Raw genomic sequence first — 27520 nt, 5'->3', positions numbered from 1 at the left:
GCCAACTATTCCAGCATACATATCCAGCTGCAACCCAGTACTAGTACACTCATTCACACACACACACACACACACACACTAGGGGCAGTGTAGTTGATCAGTTCCCCTATAGCGCATGTGTTTGGACTGAGAGAAACCGGAGCACCCGGAGGAAACCCACACCAACACGGGGAGAACATGCAAACTCCACACAGAAACACCAACTGACCCAGCCGAGACTCAAACCAGAGACCTTCTTGCTGTGAGGCCACAGTGCTGCCTATGATGGATTCCCCTGTCTATATTTATACTGTATTATATTGTTGTGTAGGCTAGTCTGTCACCCTTGATCGTCCGTTTATGTGTTAAATATAATATTTAAATATTTATATTATTTAAATAATATTTAATATTTAAATTTAGTTTATTAAATATAGATGTCACGTGTTTACATGCTCAAGCTCTGGACTCAGCACTCGGTTACTGAAAGCTTCATCACAAACTCCATCATCCTGTGCGTTCTGCCGTGCGTCGTCACTTCCGGTCGGGCGTGTGTGCGCAGGTCTGATTGCGCCCGAACGCTCTTTACTATATATGGGCAAAGCCGAGCCGTCCGCGCGCCGCCGCCACTTCCGCGTTCGGGGAGCAGCGATCAGCCGGTGACAGAAGCGCAGATCCGGTCCAGTTCAGCTCCGTTCAGCAGTTATTCATTCATTCAGTCCGCCGTTTACCGGAGGAGAACACGCAGACATGTCCTACGAGCTCAGTGAGTGCACAACCAGTGTGTGAGGGAAATCTGTACACATGTAGAATGTGTGTGTCGTTACTGAACTCGTTTCATTGTGATGACAGCGAAGCTCGTGTATGTATGTGTGTGTGTGTGTGTGTGTGTGTGTGTGTGTGTGTGATCTGTATGCACAAACGCAAAGAATGTTTGTGTGTGTGTGTGTGTGTAAGAAAGAGTATCGTTACCGTGATCGTTTCATAGTGATCACAGCAAAGCTCTTGTATTTACCTGTTGTGTGTGTGTGTGTGTGTGTGTGTGTGTGTGTGTGTGTGTGTGTGTGTGTGTGTGTGTGTGTGTGTGTGTGTGTGTGTGTGAATCCATTTGCCATGTTTTTCCGGGATCCTCCAGGTCAGGAAACCCCGTGATAACGCCGTTATTGACCTGCAGAATCGCGGGATTGTAGTTCATTATGTTTAGTGAGTGTTTCCGCGGAGTAAAGCGTGTCGTGTTTTAGTTTGAGTGTTATTATTAGGATTGTGTGTGTGTGTGTGTGTGTGTGATTTCTCTGACTCTGATCGTGTTTGAGCATCAGGAACAGTCTGACAGTGGATCAGCCTATGGCGTGTGATTAGGGGCGGGACTTTGTTTCTCATTGGCCAATGGGCGGGCAGGGTGTGGAGACGGTTATGTTGGCTGTGGGGCGGGATGTAATGAACATTATTATTAATATAATAATTCAGATTTTCTCATTAATAAAACAGTAAAGCGCTATTATTATATAACAAAGAGCATTGAGAGTGTTTCTATATGTCTATGATTGTCTAGGGCTGGATAAAGACCTGTAATCTTGTGTTTCCTCCGCCTCAGGTTCTTCAGTGCCTCCTGCATGCAGTGACCTGTTCATATTCCAGATTTATTTATAGTTATATTTTCACACTACTGTACCACATACACAGGGGTTCAGCACCAGCTGCTAGTGAAATAATATTTTAGACCCCTAATAATAATAATAATTATAATAATAATAATAATATAAATTTTCCTCTTGCTTGGGCACATTGGATAATTTGTCATCTTAGCACAGTAATTCTCTAAAGGATATGACTAATTAACTTAATTAAACATTTGCTTTAGGGAATTACTGTGCCAAGACTATCTAACATAAAAATATACCTCCATTTCCGGTAGATGCTCCTCCAGCATACCACTCTCAATCAGCCTAGCATAAAGACATGTATTTTAAACTTTAATTAGAAAGAAACTTTAATTTAATACGAGTTTAACAACGGTTTCTTGTTATAATGATTGGTTAGATATTCCTGTAAGCTCGGCTAATTTCTTGCACAACTGATTTATTCCTGAAGCTGAATTCTGTCATATTTTGGGGAGATAAAAATGATCCAAAATTATTTGAGAGATCACGTAACCATGCGGCACGGTGGCTCAGTGGTGTTGCACTGTATCCTCACAGCAAGAAGGTCTCTGGTTTGAGTCTCGGCTGGGTCAGTTGGTGTTTCTGTGTGGAGTTGGCATGTTCTCCCCGTGTCACATCCGCTGTGTAAAAAATATGCTGGAATAGTTAGCGGTTCATTCCGCTGTGGTGACCCCTAATGAATAAAGGGATTAAGCTGAAGGAGAATGACTGAATGAACTCGCGTGACCTGCCGGTGTTCAGAGCTCCGTCTGTCGTCAGCCTGATTGACCGCTGTACGCTGGATAAATATACTCGTGTCTAGTAGATGTTGGTGTTCATATTCTTCCAGTGTGTCCATGAGCACCCCTGCTGGCAGGAAGTGGAGTTGCACTTTCATTCAGGCTGTCTGCAGTTTTTCTTCTCACACAAGACAAAGTTTGTGTGTGTGTGTGTGTGTGTGTGTGTGTGTGTTGTGCAGTTCATCGTTAGCTGATGTTGTGTGTGTCTCCGCAGAGCGAGTGTTCGCCAGCCTGCCTCATATGGAGAGGGGCGTGGCCAAAGTCCTGGGCGGAGACCCGAAAGGAAACAACTTCCTGTACACCAACGGCAAGAGTGTGATCATCAGGAACATCGAGGTGAAACTTTCTGTTTGGAAATGCGAATGATGAAATCTTGCTTCTGTTGCGCTCTCTGTGCGGGAGATAATCATGTTAATATGTTAATAATGTTAATAAACTCCGCGTCGATGCTGATATACAAGAATACGATATCTGATGACATTGACCATGCATGATGTTATTATTGTGGGGAAAATACAGTCAATGATTATTTAATGTTCTACAGTGCACATAATGTTGTTTTCATCACAGCCTCACATTAAGATTGAAGAATTGAAGAGTGAATGGGCTGTTAATTATTAATGAACATTTAGCTGTTAATCTGATACTCTCTGACACGCTGACATACTGACTGAATATTGATTAGAGACTGCGAACTCAATCAATATTGGAGACTGAGTAATCAATAATTACTCTTAGCTGATGTTCATTTCTCTATGGTGAATCTGTTTAATTAAAGCTGCTTCAGTATTGTGAGACTCGAGTGTTCAGCCTGTTTCTGCTGGCTTTGATCAGTTGCTGAATGTTCTGATCGACGGGCTCTTCAGTGTCTTTCTGTTGTTATTTTTAAGAGCATGAAGGAACACACACTCTGTACTCCAGCATGACTTTACCATGTGTCCAGTGTGCTGCTTTCAGTCCAGCGGTTATTACCATTGTAGTTTACTGTGTGTGTGTGTGTGTGTGTGTGTGTGTGTGTTTGTCTGTGTGTGTGTGTGTCTGCAGAACCCTGCGATCGCTGACGTCTACACCGAGCATCCCCATCAGGTCATCGTGGCCAAATACTGTCCCAGTGGCTTCTACATCGCATCGGGCGGTGAGTGAGTGTGAGTGCGTGCGAGTGCATGTGAGTGAGTGAGTGTGTGTGCGTGCGAGTGTGCGAGAGTGTGTGCGTGCGAGTGTGTGCAAGTTTATCTCTGTGTGTATGTTTATCTCTGTGTGTGTGTGTGCATGCGATTGTGTATCTGTGGGTGTGGGTGTGTGTGTGTGTTTATCTCCGTGTTTATCCCTGACCGTGTGTGTGTGTGTGTGTGTGTGTGTGTGTGTGTGTGTGTGTGTGTGTGTGTGTGTGTGTGTGTGTGTGTGTGTGTGTGTGTGTGTGTGTGTGTGTGTGTGTGTGTGTGTGTGTGTGTGTGTGTGTGTGTGTGTGTGTGTGTGTGTGTGTGTGTGTGTGTGTGTGTGTGTGTGTGTGTGTGTGTGTGTGTGTGTGTGTGTGTGTGTGTGTGTGTGTGTGTGTGTGCGTGCGCGTGCGCAGACGTGTCAGGGAAGGTGCGTATCTGGGACACCACACAGAAGGAGCACCTGCTGAAGTACGAGTATCAGCCGTTCGGCGGGAAGATCAAAGACATCGCCTGGACTGAAGACAGCAAGAGGCTGGCGGTGGTGGGGGAGGGGCGAGAGAAGTGAGTGACCGCTGCTGGACACGCCCTCTGCTGACTCACTGACTCTGACTTTGTGCTGACATCACCCGTGTGTATGAGAGGGAGTGTGTTTGTGAGAGTGTGTTAACTGTGTGTGTGTGTGTGTGTGTGTGTGTGTGTGTGTGTGTGTGTGCAGGTTTGGTGCAGTGTTCCTCTGGGACACCGGTTCTTCAGTGGGGGAGATTGTGGGTCACAGTAAGATCATCAACAGTGTGGACATCAAGCAGACGCGTCCGTATCGGCTGGTGACCGGCAGCGACGACAACTGCACCACCTTCCTGGAGGGCCCGCCGTTCAAGTTCAAGTGCACCATGACCGTAAGCAGACATGTGTGCGTGTGTGTGTGAATACGTGTAGTTGTTTCAAAGGGTTCATCATGTAATAATGTGCACAAATACACCCGTTTAGGAAACTGCTATGATTGTACATGATATACTCAACATTTAGTACAAGTGATGCCATGAACAGAGCCAATGCTGCTGAGACGCCATCAAAACACAGAGAAATACAGTAATGCATGAATCACAGCTGCAGACTGTAGTAAAGCAGCTCTCGTTAGTGCGCGCGTGTGTGTGTGTGCGCGTCTGCGTGTGTGTGTTCTCATCCGACCTCATTAAAGTATTCTAGTTGTGAATTAGAGCTTATTTCCACCTGCTGCACCGACTAATGGCAGTTCAGTGTTGTTTACCAGCTGGAGCATCCTAAAAGATGCTGAATGGACTGAAACACACACACACACACATGCAGTCTTTAATCTGAATAAACGGCGCATGCAGATGAATATTGAACAGTCTGACCCAGAGAAACTGCTGTAAAACACCTGACAGCACAGAAGACTGAGCACGTCTTATTCCTGGCCTATAAACACTGATGTTTGTTCACAGCAGAGGCGGCTCAAACTAATGCATGCAGTTACACTGACACGCCCAGAGGCGGAGACAAACTAACATTAAACACTTATGACTGAAGAATTAGTTCCAGACTGATTGTGTGTGTGTGTGTGTGTGTGTGTGTGTGTGTGTGTGTGTGTGTGTGTGTGTGTGTGTGTGTGTGTGTGTGTGTGTGTGTGTGTGTGTGTGTGTGTGTGTGTGTGTGTGTGTGTGTGTGTGTGTGTGTGTGTGTGTGTGTGTGTGTGTGTGTGTGTGTGTACTATTTAAGTCATTTAAAGTGTTTTTGATCTGTATTTTCTGCTGGGAGTTGTTTGGTTGTTACTGTAATTGTTTTTTAACAATAACGAATCCTCAGTAATGAGTCTCAGAGGAGTGTGTGTGTGTGTGTGTGTGCGTGTGTGTGTGTGTAGGATCACAGCCGCTTCGTCAACTGTGTGCGCTTCTCTCCTGATGGAAGTCGTTACGCTTCTGCCGGGGCTGATGGACAGGTGAGTGTGTGTCTCTCTCTTTGTGTGTGTGTGTGTTCATCCAGTCTAAATGGTTTGGTAATGTAGTGTTATGTGTTATGTAATTACGGTTTAAACTGTGCATGTGTGTGTGTGTGTGTGTGTGTGTGCGCAGATCTTCCTGTATGATGGTAAGACTGGAGAGAAGCTGTCGTCTCTGGGAGGAGAGAAGGCTCATGATGGAGGGATCTACGCTGTGAGTGTGACTCTACTCGTGTTCACACAGCTCTGTTTATCAGCACAGTTCAGATCATCACATTAGAATATGCCTGAAGTGTACGACTGAGCAGGAGAAGCTCTATATCTGATCATTAATCTGCTGCTAAACTGTGCTGTGGTCAGCTGCGCCTGCGCTTATCAACACAGCTAGTATGATGATGATGATGATGATGATGATGATGATGATGAAGGTGTGCGCGCTCCTCCTCAGGTGAGCTGGAGTCCTGACAGTACGCAGCTGATCTCCGCATCAGGTGACCGGACGGTGAAGCTGTGGGACGTGGGCAGCGGGACGAGCGTCTCCACCTTCAGTCTGGGCTCGGATGTTCTGGATCAGCAGCTGGGCTGTCTGTGGGTCAACAAACACCTGCTGAGCGTCTCTCTGTCCGGATACATCAACTACCTGGACAGAAACAACCCCAACCGCCCGCTGCGCACCATCAAGGTCTCTCACACACACACACACACACACACACACACACACACACACACACACACACACACATCTACATGCATACACGCAGTCATACGTGCTGTCACACAGGTGTGACACACACACACACACACACACACACACACACACCTATATATACACACTGTCATCAAGTTTTATTTATGTTTATTTATGTGCGTGTGTGTGTGTGTGTGTGTGTGTGTGTGTGTTTTTCAGGGTCACACTAAGTCCATCCAGTGTGTGACGGTCCACAAGGCGGACGGACGGACGAGCATCTACTCCGGCAGTCATGATGGACACATCAATATCCTTCATTACTGCACACACTGATCATGAGTACTCAGAACAACACTGCTGAGGTTTACAGACGTGTGTGTGTGTTTGTGGGTGTGTGTGTGTTTGTCCTTAACGTGTGTGCACATTACTGGGATGCGGAGAGCGGGGAGAACGAGGCGTTCGTGGGTAAAGGACACTCCAATCTGGTGTCCAGGATGATGGTGGACGACGCAGAGCGGCTGGTGACCTGCAGTATGGACGACACCGTGCGCTACACTGACCTGAAGAAGAAGGAGTACAGGTCTCACACACACACACACACACACATGCACGGACATTGATACACACACAGATAGCTGTATTCACTCACCCACACACACACACACACAGACACACACAAACCTGCATACACAGACAGCCACTTTCTCACACACACACACACACACACACACACACACACACACACACACACACACACACACACACACACAGCTATATACATACAAACACTCAAACACACTCACACAGACACGCACATTCCTGTATATACACACACACACACACACTGCATATACACACACTAAACTGTATAAACACCTGTATCAACACACACACACATACACGCATAAACACACCTGCATACAGATGAGCACCCTTGTATGATCATGACGTGTGTGTGTGTGTGTGTGTGTGTGTGTGTGTGTGTGTGTGTGTGTGTGTGTGTGTGTGTGTGTGTGTGTGTGTGTGTGTGTGTGTGTGTGTGTGTGTGTGTGTGTGTGTGTGTGTGTGTGTGTGTGTGTGTGTGTGTGTGTGTGTGTGTGTGTGTGTGTGTGTGTGTGTGTCTTTCAGTGCGTCTGATATGGTCAAAATGGACGTGCAGCCGAAGTGTGTGAGTGTGGGGCCAGGAGGACTCGCCGTCACTGTGTGTATCGGACAGGTACAGAATAGCCACACACACACACATGCACACACACACGACCCATACACTTTAGAATGTGGGAAAAGCAGTTTAAATAAACTACTTAGGAAGATATTTGAATGTCAACTAACTAAACACACTTCAAAACATCACATTTGAGATCAGGATAATGTGTGTGTCTGTGTCTGTGTCTGTGTGTGTGTGTGTGTGTGTGTGTGTGTGTTCAGCTGGTTCTGTTGAAGGACAAGAAGAAGCTCTTCACTCTGGACTCTCTGGACTACGAGCCCGAAGCTGTGGCTGTTCATCCTGGAGGCGGGACTGTTGCTGTGGGCGGAGCTGTAAGTGTCCAATCACTGGGCTGTGTAGGGCTGTCAGTATGGCTTTGATGTATGTTCACATGCTGAAGGTGATGCTTGATGCTGCAGGATAGAGAGCTGTATTATCTGCTGTGACCACAAGAGGGCGCAAAACAAGCAAACCAGATTAAAGTCATGGCGTCTTACTCGAATATAATGACACTCCCTTTTGTTAAATGAAATCGGATTTCCTTCAGGTGCATGTGGGGGAGATTAGAAATGAAGTGAAACACATCAATAAACGTTCAAGTGTGTTTCCTGCACAGGATGAGTGTGAACGCTGCTCATAAACACCATCTCTCAGATCATTTCTGACAGCCTCACCAGCATGATCAGTGGAGCTCCGAGTGGCCAGTAAGAGTGACTGATGATGATGATGATGATGTGTGTGTGTGTGTGTGTGTGTGTGTGTGTGTGTGTGTGTGTGTGTGTGTGCAGGACGGGAAGGTGCATCTGTATTCTGTTCAGGGAAACACACTGAAGGATGATGGGAAGGCGCTGGAGGTGCAGGGACCCGTGACGGACATGTCTTACTCTAAAGATGGAGCGTTTCTGGCGGTGACGGATGAGAAGAAGGTGGTCACGGTGTTCACCGTCGCCGATGCGTACAAGGTGAGTCAATCTGCAGATGATTCATTACAGACGATTCCTTCAGCTCTGCACGCTCGCGCATTGACGGTCATTAAAGGCAAATACTGTTTAATTAAGCTTATCTGATGTAGTTAATTGAATATTTATGAAAGGATGTGAAATATTCTACAGATGTCAGCTGGTTTAGGCCTGTCATGATGTGTCAATACCACATTCATTCAGTGAGTTATATATATTATAAGTATATTCCGTCAATCATTCATTCATAACTGCATTTAGAAATGAAGCTAATAACTGTATTTATGAACAATCACAGGCTCAAATGATTGATTCAGCAGCAGATTCGTTCATTAATGAAGACGGACGTTCTGCTCGCACTGTTTTCAGTAAAGAAACAGAAACACCACACTATATATAGGGTCAAGTGTGTTAGAGAAGGGAAGCACACAACTCCCCTGCAGCCAGTCAGCAGGAATGGGCGTGTCCACTTACAATAGCATTGATTATGCAAAAAGGGGTGGAGTCTTGAGTTATGGGCATGTTTGTTTTGATGCCTTCAGATATCAAGAGCTGTGTGTGTGTGTGTGTGTGTGTGTGTGTGTGTGTTTGTTTTTATTACATGGTGGGGACCTCAGCATGATAGCACACTCACAAAGTGGGGACCAAAAACATAGTGGGGACCGATCGCCCGGTCCCCACTATGTTTTGCCTTTAAAAGACTCAGGGGGCGTTGCTGATATGCCTAGTGCAGTTTTTTTCACTGATCCCCACCTTGACCATTTACCTGAATTGAGTGTGTAAGTGTGTGTCGGCGCACTGCTCTATAGCGGTCCTGTAGTCGGATGGCGGTACTGCACCCTGACACACACTTACACACTCTGGCTACTGCACATGCGCAGATCTCATAAATGAATCCGACTTTAATCAACTTAATTAAGATCTATCATCAAATTATTCGAATTTTTGGGTAAGTTAGAATGTTTTTCACCATCATAATGTAATAGAATAGGTTATATGACAAATACTTATGTTGCATATTTTGACAGTTATCAGGTATATTTAATTAAATGTTTTAACGAATTTCCTGGGTGTTTTAATCGATGTTGTTTCAAATTACGTATTAATATAACACTGATAAGACACAAAATACAGTTCGGTATGTAATTTAACTTGTTTACACGAGTAAAAGTTACTCGCGCTAATGTGCTAACGTGCTAACTGCCCGGTGCTACGTGAGTCAGAGGCCGGGGTGGAGTGCATGAGCCGCGGTCAGACAGTCACCAATCACCGGGCGGCTAAATGGATCGACGGAGGATAAAACCATTAAAAGATGCGGAGAAACACATCACCAGCTCCACTGACAAGACCCATTCACTGGAAACCGAATATATAGAAGGTTACTAAGGTATGTTTTCATAGTTCTTGTATCGTACTTTTTAAATGGTTAATTGCTTTAAACATTTAACGTTAATCCTGAAATAACACTATTATATACTATTTTTACGTTAATGTAATAATATAGAGGTTATAATTAAAATGTGGGGCTATCTGGTCCTAGAAATGTACTTAATTTATTGTTCTATGACGTGTAAAAACGTTTTATTTTAGATAAATAATTATAATAAACTCCAACTTAGTGTAAAACATATATAAAAGTACATAATTGTTCACTGTGTGTGTTTTATTTATTTATTTGCTGTCAACTGGTAGCCTTTTACAATAAGGTTAAATTAGTTAATGCTGGTTAATGCATTTACTAACATGAACAATGAATAATACTTTATTACAGTATTTGTTCATGTTTGTTAACTTTAGTTAATGAAAATAAAGTTGTTCATTACTAGTTGAACACGCACAATGCATTAATTATTGCAATGCATTATTACTGGTACAAGCATGAATTTAGATTTGAATGATGCATTAGTAAATGTTAAACTATGATTAATAAATGCTGTACATGCATTGTTCATTACTAGGTCATGTTAGTAAGTACATTAACTAATAAAACCTGATTGTAAAGTGTGACCTGTAAACAATTGAAGTGGAAAAAAAGTTCTTTAAAACTGTCCTAAGAAAGAAGAACAGGTGTTCAATAGTATTAGAACAACATTGTTGAAAGGTTCCGATCCACTTCAAAAGGTTTACTGTATTTATAATTCACACACAGAGAGAGGATGCTAATGTGAGGTTTTTGTAGTTTTTGAACCCTACACATTAAACTTTTAGGTCAGAGTTTGCGTTGTCCACATTTATTAAAGGAAGTTTTGTGGTTGAGTACAAATGATAGAGCTTGTGGAAGCAAAGCATAGATGAGATATTAATAAAAGTACTCTCTTTATGTTTGACTTTATATGGTAAAACAAGAACAGGTGGTTAAGTGTTTTCCCCATTCAAATGTACATGTATATATTATATTCATTCTGTTTGTATTCATGCCATAGTTTAGCTTTTTATTGCTATGAGAGGGCATAATTAAAATGTTGCTTGCTCTTTTCTCTTAGTTTTGCAGCATTGATGCCGATCATGAGGACGATCTGCACCCTAACTGCACTGTCAATAAGATCGTTGTTCAGAGAAAACCTCATTTGTCCCGTTTTGCAATCAGGGATATTTTCTTTGGAGAGGAAATAACGTTTGACTATGGCGCATGTGATTGGCCTTGGAGAAAGGTTTGACATTTTGATCACTTAATACATTAATCCTTAATACATTCAGCAAAGCTAAGAGTTTTTTAATGTTAATATAGATTAATATAAATATTAATCTATAGAGTTATAGAAAATATAGAGTTTGCATCATCCATAAGAGATAATGAAATCAATCTCTTAATATCTTCTTCTTGTCTTAATGGGTAAAAAAGTTTAATTAATTGGGTAATGCTTTACTTTAAAGGGGGGTTCATAAGACTGTCATGAAAGCTTTATAGTCATGAAAGCTTTATAGTTTTATAGTTAAAGCTGTTTTTAAATAGCTTTCATTGAAGGATGCCCATATGACTGCAGAAGAGAACTGCTTCGACAACTCTCTGATGAGGTATGTTTATTAGTATTAGTATTATTATTATTATTATTATTAGTAGTAGTAGTAGTAGTAGATGTTGTTGCTGTAGTAGTGCATTTAATTGTAATTATTTAACTTAGTGTGTGTCCTAATTTATGAACATATGCACTAGTGTAACATTGTGGGGACCAGAGGCATGTTAGAGAGGCTGTGAAACACACTTAGTCCTCAATACACACACAGTACGGTCTGACATAGTGGGGACCAGGAGCCCTGAGTACTACTGTCTAATTATTATTTTTTGTTTTTTATATTTAGCTTTCATTGAAGTATGATCATATGACGAGAAGAAGAGAACTGCTCTGCTCCAGTAGGAGACCCACAACCCTCTGATGAGGTGTGTTTAAATTTAATAATAATAACAATTATTATTATTATTAGTAGTAGAAGTAGTAGTAGTAGTTGTTGTTGTTGTAGTAGTAGTGCATTTAATTATAATTATTTAACTTAATCAAAATCTAGAAATGAAACAGAGTGTGTGTCCTAATTGGTGAACCCATGCACTAGTGTAACATTGTGGGGACCAGAGGCATGTTAGAGAAGCTGTGAAACACACACAGTACGGTCTGACATAGTGGGGACCGGAACCCTTGAGTACTGCTGTCTAACTAATATATATATATTTTTATATTCAGGTTTGCTGAAGTATGACCGTATGACAGAAGGAGAGAACAGCTCTGCTCCAGTACGAGACCCACAACTCTGATGAGGTGTGTTTATTAATATTGTTGTTGTTGTTGTTGTTGTTATTATTATTATTATTATTTCTAGTTGTTGTAGTAGTAGTAGTAGTTGTTGTTGTAGTAGTGGTGTATTTAATTGTAATTATTTAACTTAATCAAAATATAGAAATGAAACAGAGTGTGTGTCCTAATTGGTGAACATATGCACTGACATTGTGGGGACCAGAGGCATGTTAGAGAAGCTGTAAAACACACTTAGTCCTGAATACACACACAGTAAGGTCTGACATAGTGGGGACCGGGACCCTTGAGTACTGCTGTCTAACTAATATATATATTTTTATTTTTTTTATTCAGCTTTGATTGAAGGATGACCATATGACAGAGGAAGAGAACTGCTCTGCTCCAGTACGTGACCCACAACTCTCTGATGAGGTGTGTTTAATGTTGTTGTTATTATTTTTATTAGTAGTAGTAGTTGTAGTAGTTGTTGTTGTAGTAGTAGTAGTGCATTTAATTGTAATTATTTAACTTAATCAAAATATATAAATGAAACAGAGTGTGTGTCCTAATGTATGAATGTATGCACTAGTGTAACATTGTGGGGACCAGAGGCATGTTAGAGAAACTGTGAAACACACTTAGTCCTGAATACACACAGTAAGGTCTGACATAGTGGGGACCGGAACCCTTGAGTACTACTGTCTAACTAATATATATATATATATTTTTTTTTATTCAGCTTTTATTGAAGGATGGAAGGATGACCATATGACAGAGGAAGAGAACTGCTCTGCTCCAGTAGGAGACCCACAACTCTGATGAGGTGTGTTTAAATTTAATAATAATAACAATTATTATTATTATTAATATTATTAGTTGTAGTAGTGAAAGTAGTTGTTGTTGTAGTAGTGGTGTATTTAATTGTAATTATTTAACTTAATCGAAATATAGAAATGAAACAGAGTGTGTGTCCTAATTGGTGAACATATGCACTGACATTGTGGGGACCAGAGGCATGTTAGAGAAGCTGTGAAACACACTTAGTCCTCAATACACACACAGTAAGGTCTGACATAGTGGGGACCGCGACCCTTGAGTACTGCTGTCTAACTAATATATATTTTTTTTATATTCAGCTTTTATTGAAGGATGACCATATGACAGGGGAAGAGAACTGCTCTGCTCCAGTACGTGACTCACAACTCTGTTATTGCATATCAGATTTAACGAACCGTTTACTACGGATTTCATGTAATTTTGATAACTGTCCATTAATCAGATGTCATCATGCTGCTGTGCCGTCAGCCAATCGTTGTATTGCTGATAATGATTTTGAGGATCGATAGATCTGTCACAACACACAGTCACAACACATTTCAGATCAGTTTAATCTGATTCGCAAACTTTTTTGAAGAACCAAATTAGCCTAAGATGAGTTATCAAGATTAAAAGATCCAGGATCTGTAATATAATCTTAGATTATTTAAGCGAGGTCCGAAGAACAGACCCCTGGACCCTTGAGTACTACTGTCTAAATTATATTTTTCAAAATAAAAATTATAAATTATATATAAAAATATATAAAATAATTTTTTATAAAATATTTATAAAATTATATATAAAATATATATTTTTAATTATATACAGTTGAAGTCAGAATTTTTAGCCCCCTTGTTTATTTCTTGTACTAAATTTCTGTTTAATGGAAAGCAGATTTTTTAAACACATTTCTAATCATAACAGTGTTAATAACTCATCTCTAATAACTGATTTATTTTCTCTTTGCCATGATGACAGTGAAAATTATTTGACTAGATATTTTTCAAGACACTTCTATACAGCTTAAAGTGACATTTAAAGGCTTCACTAAGTTAATTAGGGTAACTAGGCAAGTTATTGGAGGGATAATAATATTGACCTTAAAATGGTTCATAAAAAATTAAAACTGCTTTTATTCTAGCTGAAATAAAACAAATAAGACTTTCTCCAGAAGAAAAAAATATCATCAGACATACTATGAAAAAATTCCCTGCTCTGTTGCACATCATTTGGGAAATATTTGTAAAAAAGTTTTAAAAAGGTGGGCTGACTTCAACTGTATATACTTTCATATATATATATATATACACAGTTGAAGTATTAATTATTAGACCCCTTGGAATTTTTCTCTTCTTTTTTAAATATTTCCTAAACGATGTTTAACAGAGCAAGGAAATTTTCACAGTGTGTCTGATAATATTTTTTCTTCTGGAGAAAGTCTTATTTGTTTTATTTTGACTAGAATAAAAACAGTTTACATTTTTTTAAACACTGTTTAAGGGACAAAATTATTAGCCTCTATAAGCTATATTTTTTCTCTCGATAATCTACAGAACAAACCATCGTTATACAATAACTTGACTAATTACCCTAACCTGCCTAGTTAACCTAATTACCCTAGTGAAGCCTTTAAATTTCACTTTAAGCTGTATAGAAGTGTCTTAAAGAATATCTAGTCTAATATTATTTACTGTCGTCATGGCAAAGAGAAAATAACACATTAATAAAACATTATTAGAAATGATTATTAGAAATAGTTATTAAAACTATTATGTTTAGAAATGTGTTGAAAAAAATCTTCTCTCCGTTAAACAGAAATTGGGGAAATAATAAACAAGCTGTCTAATAATTCTGACTTCAACTGTATATAAAGAGTTTCATTGCAGAACGAGATATATCCATTTAAAAAAATGTTGGTAATTTTGACATTATTTTTCAGGACATCAACAGTCAAGTTCATTCACAATTTCTGTACATTAAACTATAACTTGAGCTCAGTGAAGGCCAGGGACACAATATTTTCAAATCCAGGATATTTTTTATTTAATTTTATGTCTATAATTAAATAAAAAAAAACATGCCAAAATGCTACATATTAATCCAACCCACATTGTCAAACATGGAATAATATATGCAAAGATTGATTAATAATAATAAGATTCTAAGTTAGATTTGGCCAGAATGTACACAACATAACATAGCATAACTTTTTTTTTTTTTTTTTGCAAAACGCTACATCCACCTTAGGCTATATTATACTACATTAATACCATTACCAAAAGCTAGTGAATCAATGTTTTGTTTGATAAGTAAGATTAAGTTAGTTAGATAAATGACCTTTAGCTTGGTACAGAAAGAGTGGGGGGCGGCTCCTTCCACACCGCTGCAGAAAACCAAACCTGTATGATTAGAGCGGGCGGAGCTGAGTCCGTGACACAAACTTGCCTCGCTATGTCATATTTAATGAATTATTTCACTGTAATAATAATAATAGCTTATTTATTTGGTTGTGAAAAAGCTAAACCGTTTTCTCCATAACAACCTGTGCCCTTTAAGTTCCTTTGTAATAAATCAACAACAACAAGAATTAATTTTAAATAATAGGTGCAACCACATAAATAAATCTTCAGATAGGCTACTCAGCTACATTTAAGAAATTATTTAAAAAATAAACTTATAAGGGACACTTGCAGACAGGTATCTTGTGATGGGGAGTAGGAAAAAAGGCGCTCCTAGGCCTTCTCTTGACATCAGCGGAGACTCGTTCCCTGCTGCATTTGTGTATTGTTGACGCAGAAGTATCTTATTCTTGTCCACTTTTGTGGCCTTTTTATTATTTTTTTGTGAAGTTGAAGACTTCATCTTCTATCGCTAAATCAATGAGCAAACTCTGAGCACTTCACCGGCGATGACTCTCTTCCCAGGGCATGCTGAGCTCGCGCCGCATCCTGAACGCTCTCTAACTGTTATATCGCACTTTGTAAAGAAACTGGTCTGACGGATATTGCGTTTTGTGAAAAAAAATACGTTTTGTACTTGGCCTAAAATGTGCATTCTTAAATGTTATTAATGGCAGCAATTCACACATAGATTAAGGTACATCTGAACAGTGATTTCCAATAATAAAATCCAAATGTCAAAAAATGCCGTTTATCGCATTTTGCAACCAAACTCTTCATATGTATGTGTGTTATGATTGTATGACTGCAGAAGAGAACTGCTCTGTTCCCACAACTCAGTTTTTCTGGGACTTGAAAACAGACGCTCAGCAGATTTTAAAGGGTGGAATCTTGATCAAATCGTGGGTTTACACACAAACATGTAATACAGTGCCAGATTTTCTGGATGTTATATACACATTTGTATTTGTAAACATATACCATATTGTTTTAAATGATGTATTTTTGTGTGGGTTTTTACATTCAGAGAAAGTTACAGTGGATCTTGATTTTGGAGAAGGTGAAGTCCAATCTAAAAGGTAAAAATATTATTTATTTTTCTGATCAGAATTTTTCTTTTTTCAGAATGTTTATTTTTATCATGATATGTATGTGCTGTGTTTGAAAACTATTTTTAAGCTACCATCACACGCTTTTACCCATTAAAAAGAACAACACAAAATCAAATAAATATTTTGGTAAGCTTTATGCAAAGAAGTCAACTCTCAGACTTGATTTTTACTTTCAGAGTCCCCTCAAGTATCATCACCATGGTACAGTGTCTGTGAAGATAGTGAAGCAGACCCAGCATTCACAAAAAAGAGAGGTATGATCATTTAAGTTAATTTGTGACTGACTTGTGTTATTGTACAAGTCCAAATGCACAAGCTCATTTACATAACATGTAGGGTAAAACAGGACAGAAGCACATTACTTCTATGATGATTTCAGTACAGTGGCACTTGATGTCTCATTTCATGTTAGTTAAACAATATTGCTAAATACTTTGGAAAAATATACTAATTGCATATCTGGTTACACTTTATTTTAATAATTTACTTTACTACTACTACTATATTCATATTGTACTAATTTTGAGCGTAACCTAACAGTCTGCTGTACTGTACTATTTACTGAGACCAATGAGAGTCAGTTTTATTGAGGTAACCTTAACTGTCAGCTAATACTCTACACTCTAAAATTAATAAAAATAAGTAATAATAATTAAATTAGCAGTTTTTCATAATTTGTTTTTATGAAATCTGTTTGTTTCTGCTTTTGAATTGCATTATGGGATCTTGATCTTTCTTCCAACAACTTTTAATCTTAAAAAGTAAAAAAAAGTGACTTTTTGTTTGGGTTGTTGTTGTATATTATGCTACAGAAACCTTGTAATAAATTGCCGGTACATTTTCTGTTATTCTAAAGACTTATTTATCTCTATATATTATTTCTTATACATTATATTATTTCAAACTACTAAAATGTCAGTAAAAGTCACTTTGTTAAACTGTAGAGTTGAATTTTCAACATCAAAAGTGCACAGAGCAGAGATCAACATCCCATAATGCAATTCACCACCACAAAAAAAAAAAAAAAACACTTGTAAATCACAAAATACAGGAACTGGTAATGAACAGATATCTGTTACAGTGTAGTGTTTTGAGCTAAACTTGAGCTAACAGTCTGCTAATACTCTACTGATAATCAGATGAGCGTTAGTCTTATTGAAATACTCTAATACATAATACTTTACGGTGAGATAATTAACGTAGTTGCAGAGTTACGCATAGTTAGAAGAATGTCTAAACTGGACTATGGAATAAAGTGTAACCCCATAAACCAGATTTGAAGTTAATAGGAAGTATTTTTTAATCCATCTCCATCTTAAGTATTTTTAATAATAGGCAAGACATATTTTTCTAGCAATTTCTATCACAATATTAAACTAACATAACAGCACATGTTGTAAAAATGACTGAACATTTATGCAACTAAAACTTCTTTTTTATATTTTAACCACCCATAGGTCCCATAAAGAGAAGATCCTGGAGCAAACAGGAAGTACATGCTGTGGTGAAAGCTGAACCATTGGCTCTAAAAACCAGAGATTGGTCAGCTTTGGATTTTTATATTAAAAACTGAATCTCGACTCTTTAGATAAAAAATCTGAATAACACTTTTATAGTAAGTATACACTATACATCATTAGTTTAGCACTAACTCTACATTAATAGACTTTAGGAAGCAGTTTATAAATACAGCTTCAAACGCTGTATTCTTGACTTGACTTAATTGTATTTTCGTGCTTTGTTACTGATTCATTTTTCATTACTACATTATGTATTGCATTATTTACAAACTATTTGTATATAAGAGTAGTTGGTGGTTCTTAAGATAATTCAGAATGAGTTATTAAATGATTAATAAACTATTCAAATGAGCATTTATACATGTTATATTCAGGCATATAGTAATTGTAACCATGTGTGTTAGTAAATGCTATAATAACACAACTTCATGCAGTTTTGTGACCTAAGGACTGTTTATAGTTGATAAATCCCTTATAAATGTCAATTTAAGGCTCAGTATCTAATGAACAATAAATCTTTGCAATCTTATTAAAAAAAATTCTGTAAAGTCTAAACATTACAAAATAAAAATACAACATCATTTCAAAACAACACAATTAACAATATGGCAATATTCATTTCAGTGTTTCTGTGATGTTTGCACTGTACAGTAATTTTATATTTTGATAAGATTGCAAAGATTTATTTTTCATTAGATAATTTCATTTGTGTATCTTGAAATTAATGAAAAAAAAAAAAATATATATATATCTTCTTTGGCCTTAGTCCCGTATGATTGCGGGGTCGGCTCTTTTTGGAACAAGGCCTTCAGTTTTAGACTTGTCCATATGATAACGACTTTTTTACACCTTCCGGCCAGCCTGTCATATGGGCCTGTCACACTCATACACTACGGACAATTTAGCCTTCCCAATTCACCTGTAGCATGTCTTTGGACTGTGCCTTTGCACCCGGAGGAAACCCACACGAATGCAGGGAGAACATGCAAACTTCTCACAGAAATGCCAACTGAGCCGAGGTTCAGACCAGTGACCCAGCGACCTTCTTGCTGTGAGGCGACAGCACTACCTACCGCGCCAATCACTCCCCCTTTTAATTTATTTCTTTTTTCTGTTTAGAATATAGCTGAGATTTTAATTGTCATTTATAAGGGATTTATAAAGCATCAATAGTCCTCACTTTACATTAGCTCACAAAACTGCATGAAGTTTAGTTCATAAAGCATTTATTATCAGACAGAGTAACCATTACTATATGCCTGATTATTAAGATATATAAATGTTGGGTAACACTATAATAACGGCACACAATGAATCATTTATGAAACATTAGTAAATAGTTGAACGTTTGTTAAGCATTAACGCTACATTAATAGACATTAGTAAGCAGTATATAAATTATATTTATAAATATAAATTACAAATATTATTGACTTATAAGCACAATTATAATGTGCTTAATGATTGTTTTCATACTTGGTAAATAATGCAATACTTAATTTAGTAATGAAAAGTACATCATTAACAAACCAGATATTTAAAAGTAGTTGGTGTTTTTTTTTTTTAGATAATTCAGAATGTGCAAGTAAATGATTAATAAACTATTCAAAATAACATTGATAATTCTTATTATTCAGGCATATAATAAGTTGTTTAGTATGTTAATAAATGCTTTATGAACTCAACTTCATGCAGTTTTGTGATCTAATCTAAAGCGAGGGCTATTCATGCTTTATAAATCCATTATAAATGACAATATAAGGCTCAGTTACATTATATACAGGAAAAAATGACTATTAATTTCTACTTATTACAAGATGCTCAAATGAAACTGTATCAAATGAAAATTAAATCATTGCAATCTTGTCTAAATATAAAATTGCTTTACACGTAATGTATTGTTAAATTATTATATTGTTGTTTTATCAAATGATGTTGTATTTCGACACTCCTGTTATTCAGCAATGTTTAAAATTTACAGTAATTGTATTTGTTTAGGTACGATTGCAAATACTTATTGTTTATTTGATACTGAGCCTGGCAACGCAGTGGCACAGTAGGTAGTGCTGTCACCTCACAGCAAGAAGGTCGCTGGTTCGAGCCCTGGCTGGGTCAGTTGGCATTTCTGTGTAAAGTTTGCATGTTCTCCCTGTGTTAGTGTGGGTTTCCTCCAGGTGCTCCTACATGCGGTACAGGTGAATTGGGTAGCCTAAAATAGTCCGTAGTAAATGAGCGTGAATGAGTGTGTATGTGTAAGGATGTGTCCCAGGGATGGGTTTCAGCTGGAGGGGCATCTGCTGCATAAAAACGTGCTGGATAAGTTGGTGGTTCAATCCGCTGTTGCGACCCCGGATTAATAAAGAGAAAACCAAAATGAAAATAAATGAATAAATGAATGATTCTGAGCCTTTAATTGTCATTTATAAGGGATTTATAAAGCATCAATATTCCTCACTTTAGATTAGATCACAAAACTGCATGAAGTTGAGTTAATAAAGCATTATTTAACATGCAGAAAAACGTATTATATGCAGGGCTCCAAACCGGTTCAAGGAACGGAAACAAAAACGGAATCAAATGACATTTTCAGCAACAGAAACGAAAACCGAAAAAAAAATCAACTTTAATCGTTCTGAACAGAAATGTTTACAGTTAAACGGTTAATAATGTTATTTTATCATTCTCTTTATTATATGAATTTGGGAGACAAAAAGCATTAATTTAAAGCAGTGGTTCTCAAACTTTTTTCATCAAGTACCACCTCAGAAAAAAATTGTCTCTCCAAGTACCACCAAAAATGAGCAGTATTGAAATACAGTAGCGTAGTAGGCCCAGTAAAGCGGCTACAACTCTGCTCAGATAAAAAAAAAAACGTGGCAGATTACCTCAGAAATATAGGCTATGTGTCATATATGGCATATTATATACATCATTTTTGATAAATTTTAAAATATATGTAGCATGTACATGACATATTTCATTCCTCCGCGTACCACTAGAAGGAAGCCCGCGTACCACTAGTGGTACACGTACCACAGTTTGAGAACCACTGATTTAAAGCATGTGAACAAATGCGACGGTGACGCTCGTTTTTATATAAACTATAAATGTCTGGCCGTGATGCGTATTTAGGCCTATGCCAGTCTATAAAAAGATAATGTAGCTTAAAACACTTTAAAATTTTAGAGAACGTAATAAAGTTTGCACAACCAATGTTTGGTCTTAATAACCTGCCCATAATTAAACGTCATGTAGCCTACTTTTTGATTACTTGACCAGCGGATTAATGGCAGCACCAGCGGATAAACGAGATCTGAGCATAATAGGTATGACCAATATGTGCATAACCAATATGCAAAGTCAAGAGAGTGCACGACTGTCTAAAAAAGGGTAACGTAGCCTAAACTGCGCACACTTGATTATGTAATGTGTGAAATCGTGGACGCATCTCAAAGAGCAAAGCATAACTTATTAAATGCCCATGCTTAATCGGTCATCGATAAGGTCTATCGGTTTTAAAGGGTTGCCGACAATAAATCAATCGAGTAATCGTTAGCATCCCTAGTTTAATCAATGAATGTGTTAAATTTAATATTTATATTAAAGATGAATAAGGCAAGAATATGATAATGATACTTTTTAGATTTTTACACCTACAAAAATATCTTGTGGTAGTGCATTTGTTTAATAAAAATCTTTGTATATAGGTTATCTGTAAAAAACGCAATCAGAGCCAATGACATGTAGAAGTAGTGTTGCCTAAACGGCTATTAAATTTCTAATAAAATTAAAACCAAAGTATAACTCATTGCATTTTTCGTTTGATAAAAATATACAGAAACGAAATAAAATCATAAGGATGCAGGTTTGTAATTTATGTTAATAATAATAAAATGACATGCTTAGACTATAAGCTTAACGGCTATACGCTGCCAATAGGCCATTAATAAATATTATTTTACTTTGTACTGGATTATAATGTATATTTTACAATAAAAACTAAATATAGCATGTCTTACTGTCATTTAAAACAAGTAATTCAAAATACACATCAGAACTGTAGACCTGCAGTGTGTAAACTGTATACAGGGGGTGTTGGTCAATCAATAGCCTACAGCACATAATTGAACTAATTATGATGCTAACTGTAATTTAGCTCTTAATATAGGCCTACAATATATTTTCTGGTGTTTAATTTTGCATGAGCAAATAGCAGTATAGCCTAAAGTAAATTTTTTAAAAAGATTATCATTTACCCTACCTGCAGCACATGTGAGAGGTGGATCTGCAGCAAATTCACTTACACACTAAGCTATATCTATTTAATTTATAACAATGTAAACTTGACGTCACAGGCCGTTCATCTTTGAACGCAAAAGGCATTTTTAAGTGTCCTAACTTGTCTGCTGCTGCATAATGGGATGTTTCTTTACAAAACTGTAAAAGTGCGCTTTAGCATGTCAAAATGAAAGCAAACGTTCAAAAGAGTTCTGTGTTTTGTCAATTTTACTAATATTAATAATAATGGATATAATAAATTTAAATGATAATTGCACTGTGCAGTGTACTAAATATTTTTATTAGGCTACATAACTGAAAAACTATTTCATAACAATTTTTATAATTTAATTGCTATTTCATATTATACAACATCTAAATGTAGCGCCGGGCCTGCGCTCGATACCAAGGAGTGGGGCTGTGTGTAGCGCCTTTAAACAGCGTGTCAATCAATAACCAAAAGCAAGTTCATATTATAAATATGTCTTATAATAATGATACTTATTGAAAATTCATTTAATCTTACCCCTCGTATAGATTTTTTAGTTGCACCATTAAAAAAACAAAGCACTCTAGAGCCCTGCAATACTTTGTAATTAAATAAAGTTTTTTTTTTTTTTTTTTTTTCTAGAAAACTGTTTTCTGAATATTTTGTCTATTAAGGAACGCAAGAACAGAACCGAAAAAATATAAATTCTGCTTAGAGTGAACCGATTGGATTTTCTTTTCTTTTTTTTTTTTTTAGCCCTCATTATATGCCTGAATAGTAAATGTATAAATGTTAATTTATATAGTTTTTTAATCATTTATTTACTCATTCTTAATGATCCTAAAAAACACCAATTATTCTTAGACAGTTTGTAAATAATGCAATACTTCATTTAGTAATGAAAAATAAATTATAAACAAAGTATGAAAACACAAAAATTTAGCACATAACACATGCATATAAGTCAACAATAGAGCATCTAGCTGTGTTTATAAACTGCTTACTATTAATGTAGAGTTAATGCTTAACAAATGATGTCTATTTGGAGTTTTGGTTGCTTGGTTATATGATAAAGGTCTCTGTGCATTTGTGGGGTTCAGTTCTTTATAAATATATTTTTAATGTTTTTTTTTTCAATAGTTAAAATACGACAGAAACAGAAATAGAACATACTGGTGGGTTTTAAGAGTTTACTCAAAAATGTACATTATATTATTAATTACTTGCCCTCATCTCACTCTAATCCCCTGAGACCTTCATTCATCTTCAGACTCAAAGGAAGATAACTTAGATGAAGTGCAAGAACTCCTCATCCTCCATAGACAGCAAGGGATTGAAACAATATGAAGGAGAGGAATTAATAACAGAATCTTCATTTTGGGGTGAACTAACCGTTTAATATTGTTTGCTATTGCACTTAACTAAATGTGTATACAGACATGGAAGAGTTATGTGGAAGCTTGTTATACCCAATGAGAACTGCTTTTAGACATGCAAGAGAGTTTCATGGATTTTGTGTTTACTGTTTTTTTGTGTTTAAAGGTTTTGTGGAAATTATTTATAATAAATATAACATTTATTAAATCTATTCTGGACCATTTCCTGATTGGATCTTGAGGTTCCTTCTGTATTCAAATTACATTTTTTATAAACTGACCTGCTCTTCAAATGAAAATTCTAAAGCAGTTTACTGTCAAATTACTTGATTGAGGTTTAAAATTTAATATTAGTAAGGGTGCTGATCTGATCCCCACGTTGCCTAAAAACCGGTAATGTGTGTGTAGAACTGGTCCTTACTTTGACTAAAAAACGGTAATGTGTGTGTAGACCTGGTCCTTACTTTGACTCAATACCGGTAATGTGTGTGTAGACCTGGTCCTTACTTTGACTCAATACCGGTAATGTGTGTGTAGACCTGGTCCTTACTTTGACTCAATACCGGTAATGTGTGTGTAGACCTGGTCCTTACTTTGACTCAATACCAGTAATGTGTGTGTAGACCTGGTCCTTACTTTGACTCAATACCAGTAATATGTGTGTAGATCTGGTCCTTACTTTGACTCAATACCGGTAATGTGTGTGTAGATCTGGTCCTTACTTTGACTCAATACCAGTAATGTGTGTGTAGATCTGGTCCTTACTTTGACTCAATACTGGTAATGTGTATCTGGAACTGGTCCTTACTTTGTCTCAAAACCAGTAAAGTGTGTGTAGAATTGGTCCCCACTTTGTCTAAAAATCGGTTGTGTATGTGGCGGACCCCACTTCTACACAAAACCTGAAATGTCCCCACAAGTGACCACTGTGTCAGGTCTAAAAAAAAATTTGCGGAATATCCAAAATCTGAAGTGATTTTATGAAATAGTTTGTGTTTTTGTGTGGCAAACTATTTTTTTTATGTCTCTAACATCATCAGAAAGGGCGGTCCCCATTACGTAACCACCGTGACAGGTGACCCCCACAATGCACAAAAACAAGTATGTGTGTGTGTGTGTGTGTGTGTGTGTGTGTGTGTGTGTGTGTGTGTGTGTGTGTGTGTGTGTGTGTGTGTGTGTGTGTGTTTCAGGAGAAGAGTGAGTTCTACGGGCATCATGCGAAGGTGGTGTGTCTGTCCTGGTCTCCAGATAATGAGCACTTCGCCACCAGCGGGATGGACATGATGGTGTACGTGTGGACAGCCAGCGACACTGAGAAGAGGATCAAGCTGCCGGGTGAGCAGTGTGTGTGTGTGTTTGTGTGTTTGATTTGTGTGTTTTTTTTGTGTGAATTTCTTTGTGTGTTTGATTTTTGTGTGTGTTTGTTGTTCTATTTGTGTGTGTTTGTTTATTTGTGTGTGAGTGTGTATTCATTGTTCATTTGTTTGTGTGTGTGTGCAGATTGTCACCGGCTGCATCACGTCAGCGGTCTGGCCTGGCTGAACCCCAACACACTCGTCACCACATCTCACGACGCCTGCATTAAACAGTGGACTCTGAAAATCTGAGAATCTCCTCCTCCTGTCTGATGTTCCACTCTCCTCCTCAACAGCTCAGACGCTCTCGCAGGAAAACAAGCGCAACAATCACACACACACACACACACACACACACACACACACACACACACACACACACACGCACACATACATATACATATACATATACATATACACGCACACATCCAGACGACACACGCGTGACATTCCAGAAGCAGAGCTCAGCGTTCCTGAGGCCACAGGGAGCAATAATGTGTGTGTGAGTGTGTGTGTGCTGTGTGTGCGTGTGTGTGTGTGTGTGTGTGTGAGACAGAGTTGCAGGCGTTCGTCTGGCAGTATTGGGCTCTCTTCTACCCCTATCATGTTCATTTACTGTATTGTTGATTGGATGTCTCTGGTTAATGTTTCATTGGGTGGATGTGATTGATGATTATATTAATAATGAGAATAAAACACTTTTTATGCACTCGTGCTCCTGCTGCTGATTTACACAGACGAGCGCTCCTCACTGAAAACACTTTGAAGGGAAACATCGTCTTCCTCGCGTGTCGTTTCTTGTTTCTTGAACAGCACCTCAACATGATTTACTCAGCCGCAGTTTTCTAGAGAGTAGGATTTACTTTTTAATCGTGTTTTCTGGAGAACAGCTGTATTTAAATTAAATGTTTTAGGAATAATTTGTCCTAAAAAATGTTGAATCTTCTCCTCAGTTGGTGTGAAGTCCTTGAGTTTCGTCACTCTGCTGATGTAGACACGGAAGCAGATATTCTGAAGAGTTGGAAACCTCCATTATAGGAAAAACAATATAGCCTATGACTGAAATCAATAGCGATTTGTTTTTCAGCATTCTTCAAAGTGTTTTTTTTTTTTATTAAACCAGTTTAGATTAAGTGAAGGGTCTGTAAATGATGACAGAAGTTTCATGTTTTTTAAAACTATCTCTTTAAAACAAAAACAAGCAGTTGTTTGGGTCAGATTTATTTTATCTGGGTCAAGTTTATTTTAAAACAGAAATAGCAGAATCTGCTAGATAAACCCTTGTTACTTCTACAGCAGTAGAGTATTATTAATTTATTAGTATTATTAATAGATTTATCTTTACTATAATACTGTGTGTATTGACGTAAGCATGACGCGCGTTCACCTGCAGCTGAAAAAGCGGGAAAAAAGAGCGCGAGAATGTGGCGGGCGCGGTAAACACCTCATTGTCGTTTGCTTAAACTGACTGAATAATACGAGTCGATATGATTAATAACTTGATTGTAATTAACAGCGCTCTAACAGTACCCACATCAAGTGTCAATAGAGATCCGAAAAACTGACTGTTGGACATGTTTACCAGCAGCAACTGAACAAAGATGGCCACCATGAGGACTGGAAGAGGTAAGACGTTATTAGATGTTTATTAGACTAGTGACTGTTATAGATTGTACAAAAGCTGTTATTTACTCTTTAATTTACTTATCACTGATCGACAGAGGGCGCTATTACTCCTCTGCTGGTCTTTACAGGTCAATAAAACAATTGTTTTGTAGTTTACCCATGGCATTCGTTGTAGATTTTGGGTTAAATGAATGTCAGTGTGCCCAAAACATGAGTAGTCCATGGTTAGTCAGCCAGCCGTTAGTCCTAGTCTATATATTCAATTATACCAGTGTCATCTAACTGCATTTGTCTTTTTACTCAGATCAGCCTTTTCTATTTTATTTTGGTAAATATAATATAGCTCTACTTTTATTGAGAGAAACACTGATTACTTTTTCATCTGAAGCGAATGCTTAATGTTGTCAAAATGTTTTCTTTATGTTTGGGAAGCAAATTCAGAGAAATATTCATGTTTTATTCAGTGTTTTGTGTCTATTTTCATCAGATAAATACAAACAATTAGCTTATGGTGGGATTTATGATTTAAAGTTATTTTTATTTTTTGCTAACACTTTCATATAATTTATTTGATGTAATGCATTCAGTCCATTAGGGTATTTACTAGCATTACCTAAGTAGAACTAATTTTGTAAAGTGTTTATAAATCATATTTCAGCATTTATGTATTATTAAAGTTCAAGGTTGTACTTGTTGACATTAGATAATGCACGGCGAGTTCACATTTAACTTGAATAACATTAGTGAAGGTGAATACATATCATAAATGTGTCGCTAATTATTTATGTTAGTAAGCATTAGCTAATAGACCATTGTGTTTTATTAATTATAAGGAGTAAACGCAGAAATGAAGAGTTTTCCACATTCTCTATTAAATATTAAACTATGACTTCAGGTGTGGCTTTACCTGGACTGAGGAAATCATCAGCAG

The 27520-nt window shown here is 37.6% G+C and overlaps 2 protein-coding genes and 1 long non-coding RNA gene across 5 annotated transcripts in view; 2 read left to right on the top strand and 1 right to left on the bottom strand.

Moving 5' to 3' along the window:
- The first annotated feature begins 607 nt into the window (after nucleotides 1-607).
- Nucleotides 608-25672, top strand: wdr1 (WD repeat domain 1). Its single transcript, NM_201039.1, is given in 15 exon segments — nucleotides 608-745; nucleotides 2634-2755; nucleotides 3464-3554; nucleotides 3993-4140; nucleotides 4295-4475; nucleotides 5459-5536; nucleotides 5670-5750; nucleotides 5985-6218; nucleotides 6444-6531; nucleotides 6648-6804; nucleotides 7353-7440; nucleotides 7650-7760; nucleotides 8217-8390; nucleotides 24799-24943; nucleotides 25109-25672. Coding segments are annotated over 15 exon segments (1821 nt in total). The 5' UTR covers nucleotides 608-729; the 3' UTR covers nucleotides 25216-25672.
- The window catches only part of LOC141377644 (uncharacterized), a 5791-nt gene continuing 3366 nt past the window's right edge, over nucleotides 25096-27520 (bottom strand). For both annotated transcript variants that reach the window (XR_012390105.1, XR_012390106.1), the window contains one exon: nucleotides 25096-27520. This exon is cut by the window's right edge and continues 94 nt beyond it. This is a non-coding gene — a long non-coding RNA (uncharacterized lncRNA).
- Nucleotides 26353-27520, top strand: part of slc2a9l2 (solute carrier family 2 member 9, like 2) — a 29692-nt gene continuing 28524 nt past the window's right edge. The window contains exons 1-2 of one of the 2 annotated variants that reach the window (XM_073922394.1): nucleotides 26353-26399; nucleotides 26480-26589. The gene's annotated coding sequence lies outside the window, so the exon portion shown is untranslated. Of the gene's footprint in view, nucleotides 26590-27520 lie in introns of both variants that reach the window. The other variant, XM_073922393.1, reaches the window with a different exon arrangement.

This window comes from Danio rerio, chromosome 14, assembly GCF_049306965.1.
Source record: "Danio rerio strain Tuebingen ecotype United States chromosome 14, GRCz12tu, whole genome shotgun sequence".
Classification (NCBI taxonomy): domain Eukaryota; kingdom Metazoa; phylum Chordata; class Actinopteri; order Cypriniformes; family Danionidae; genus Danio; species Danio rerio.
The sequence above is the reverse complement of the archived record's forward strand: the minus strand, read 5'-3'. Positions and strand labels throughout refer to the sequence as shown.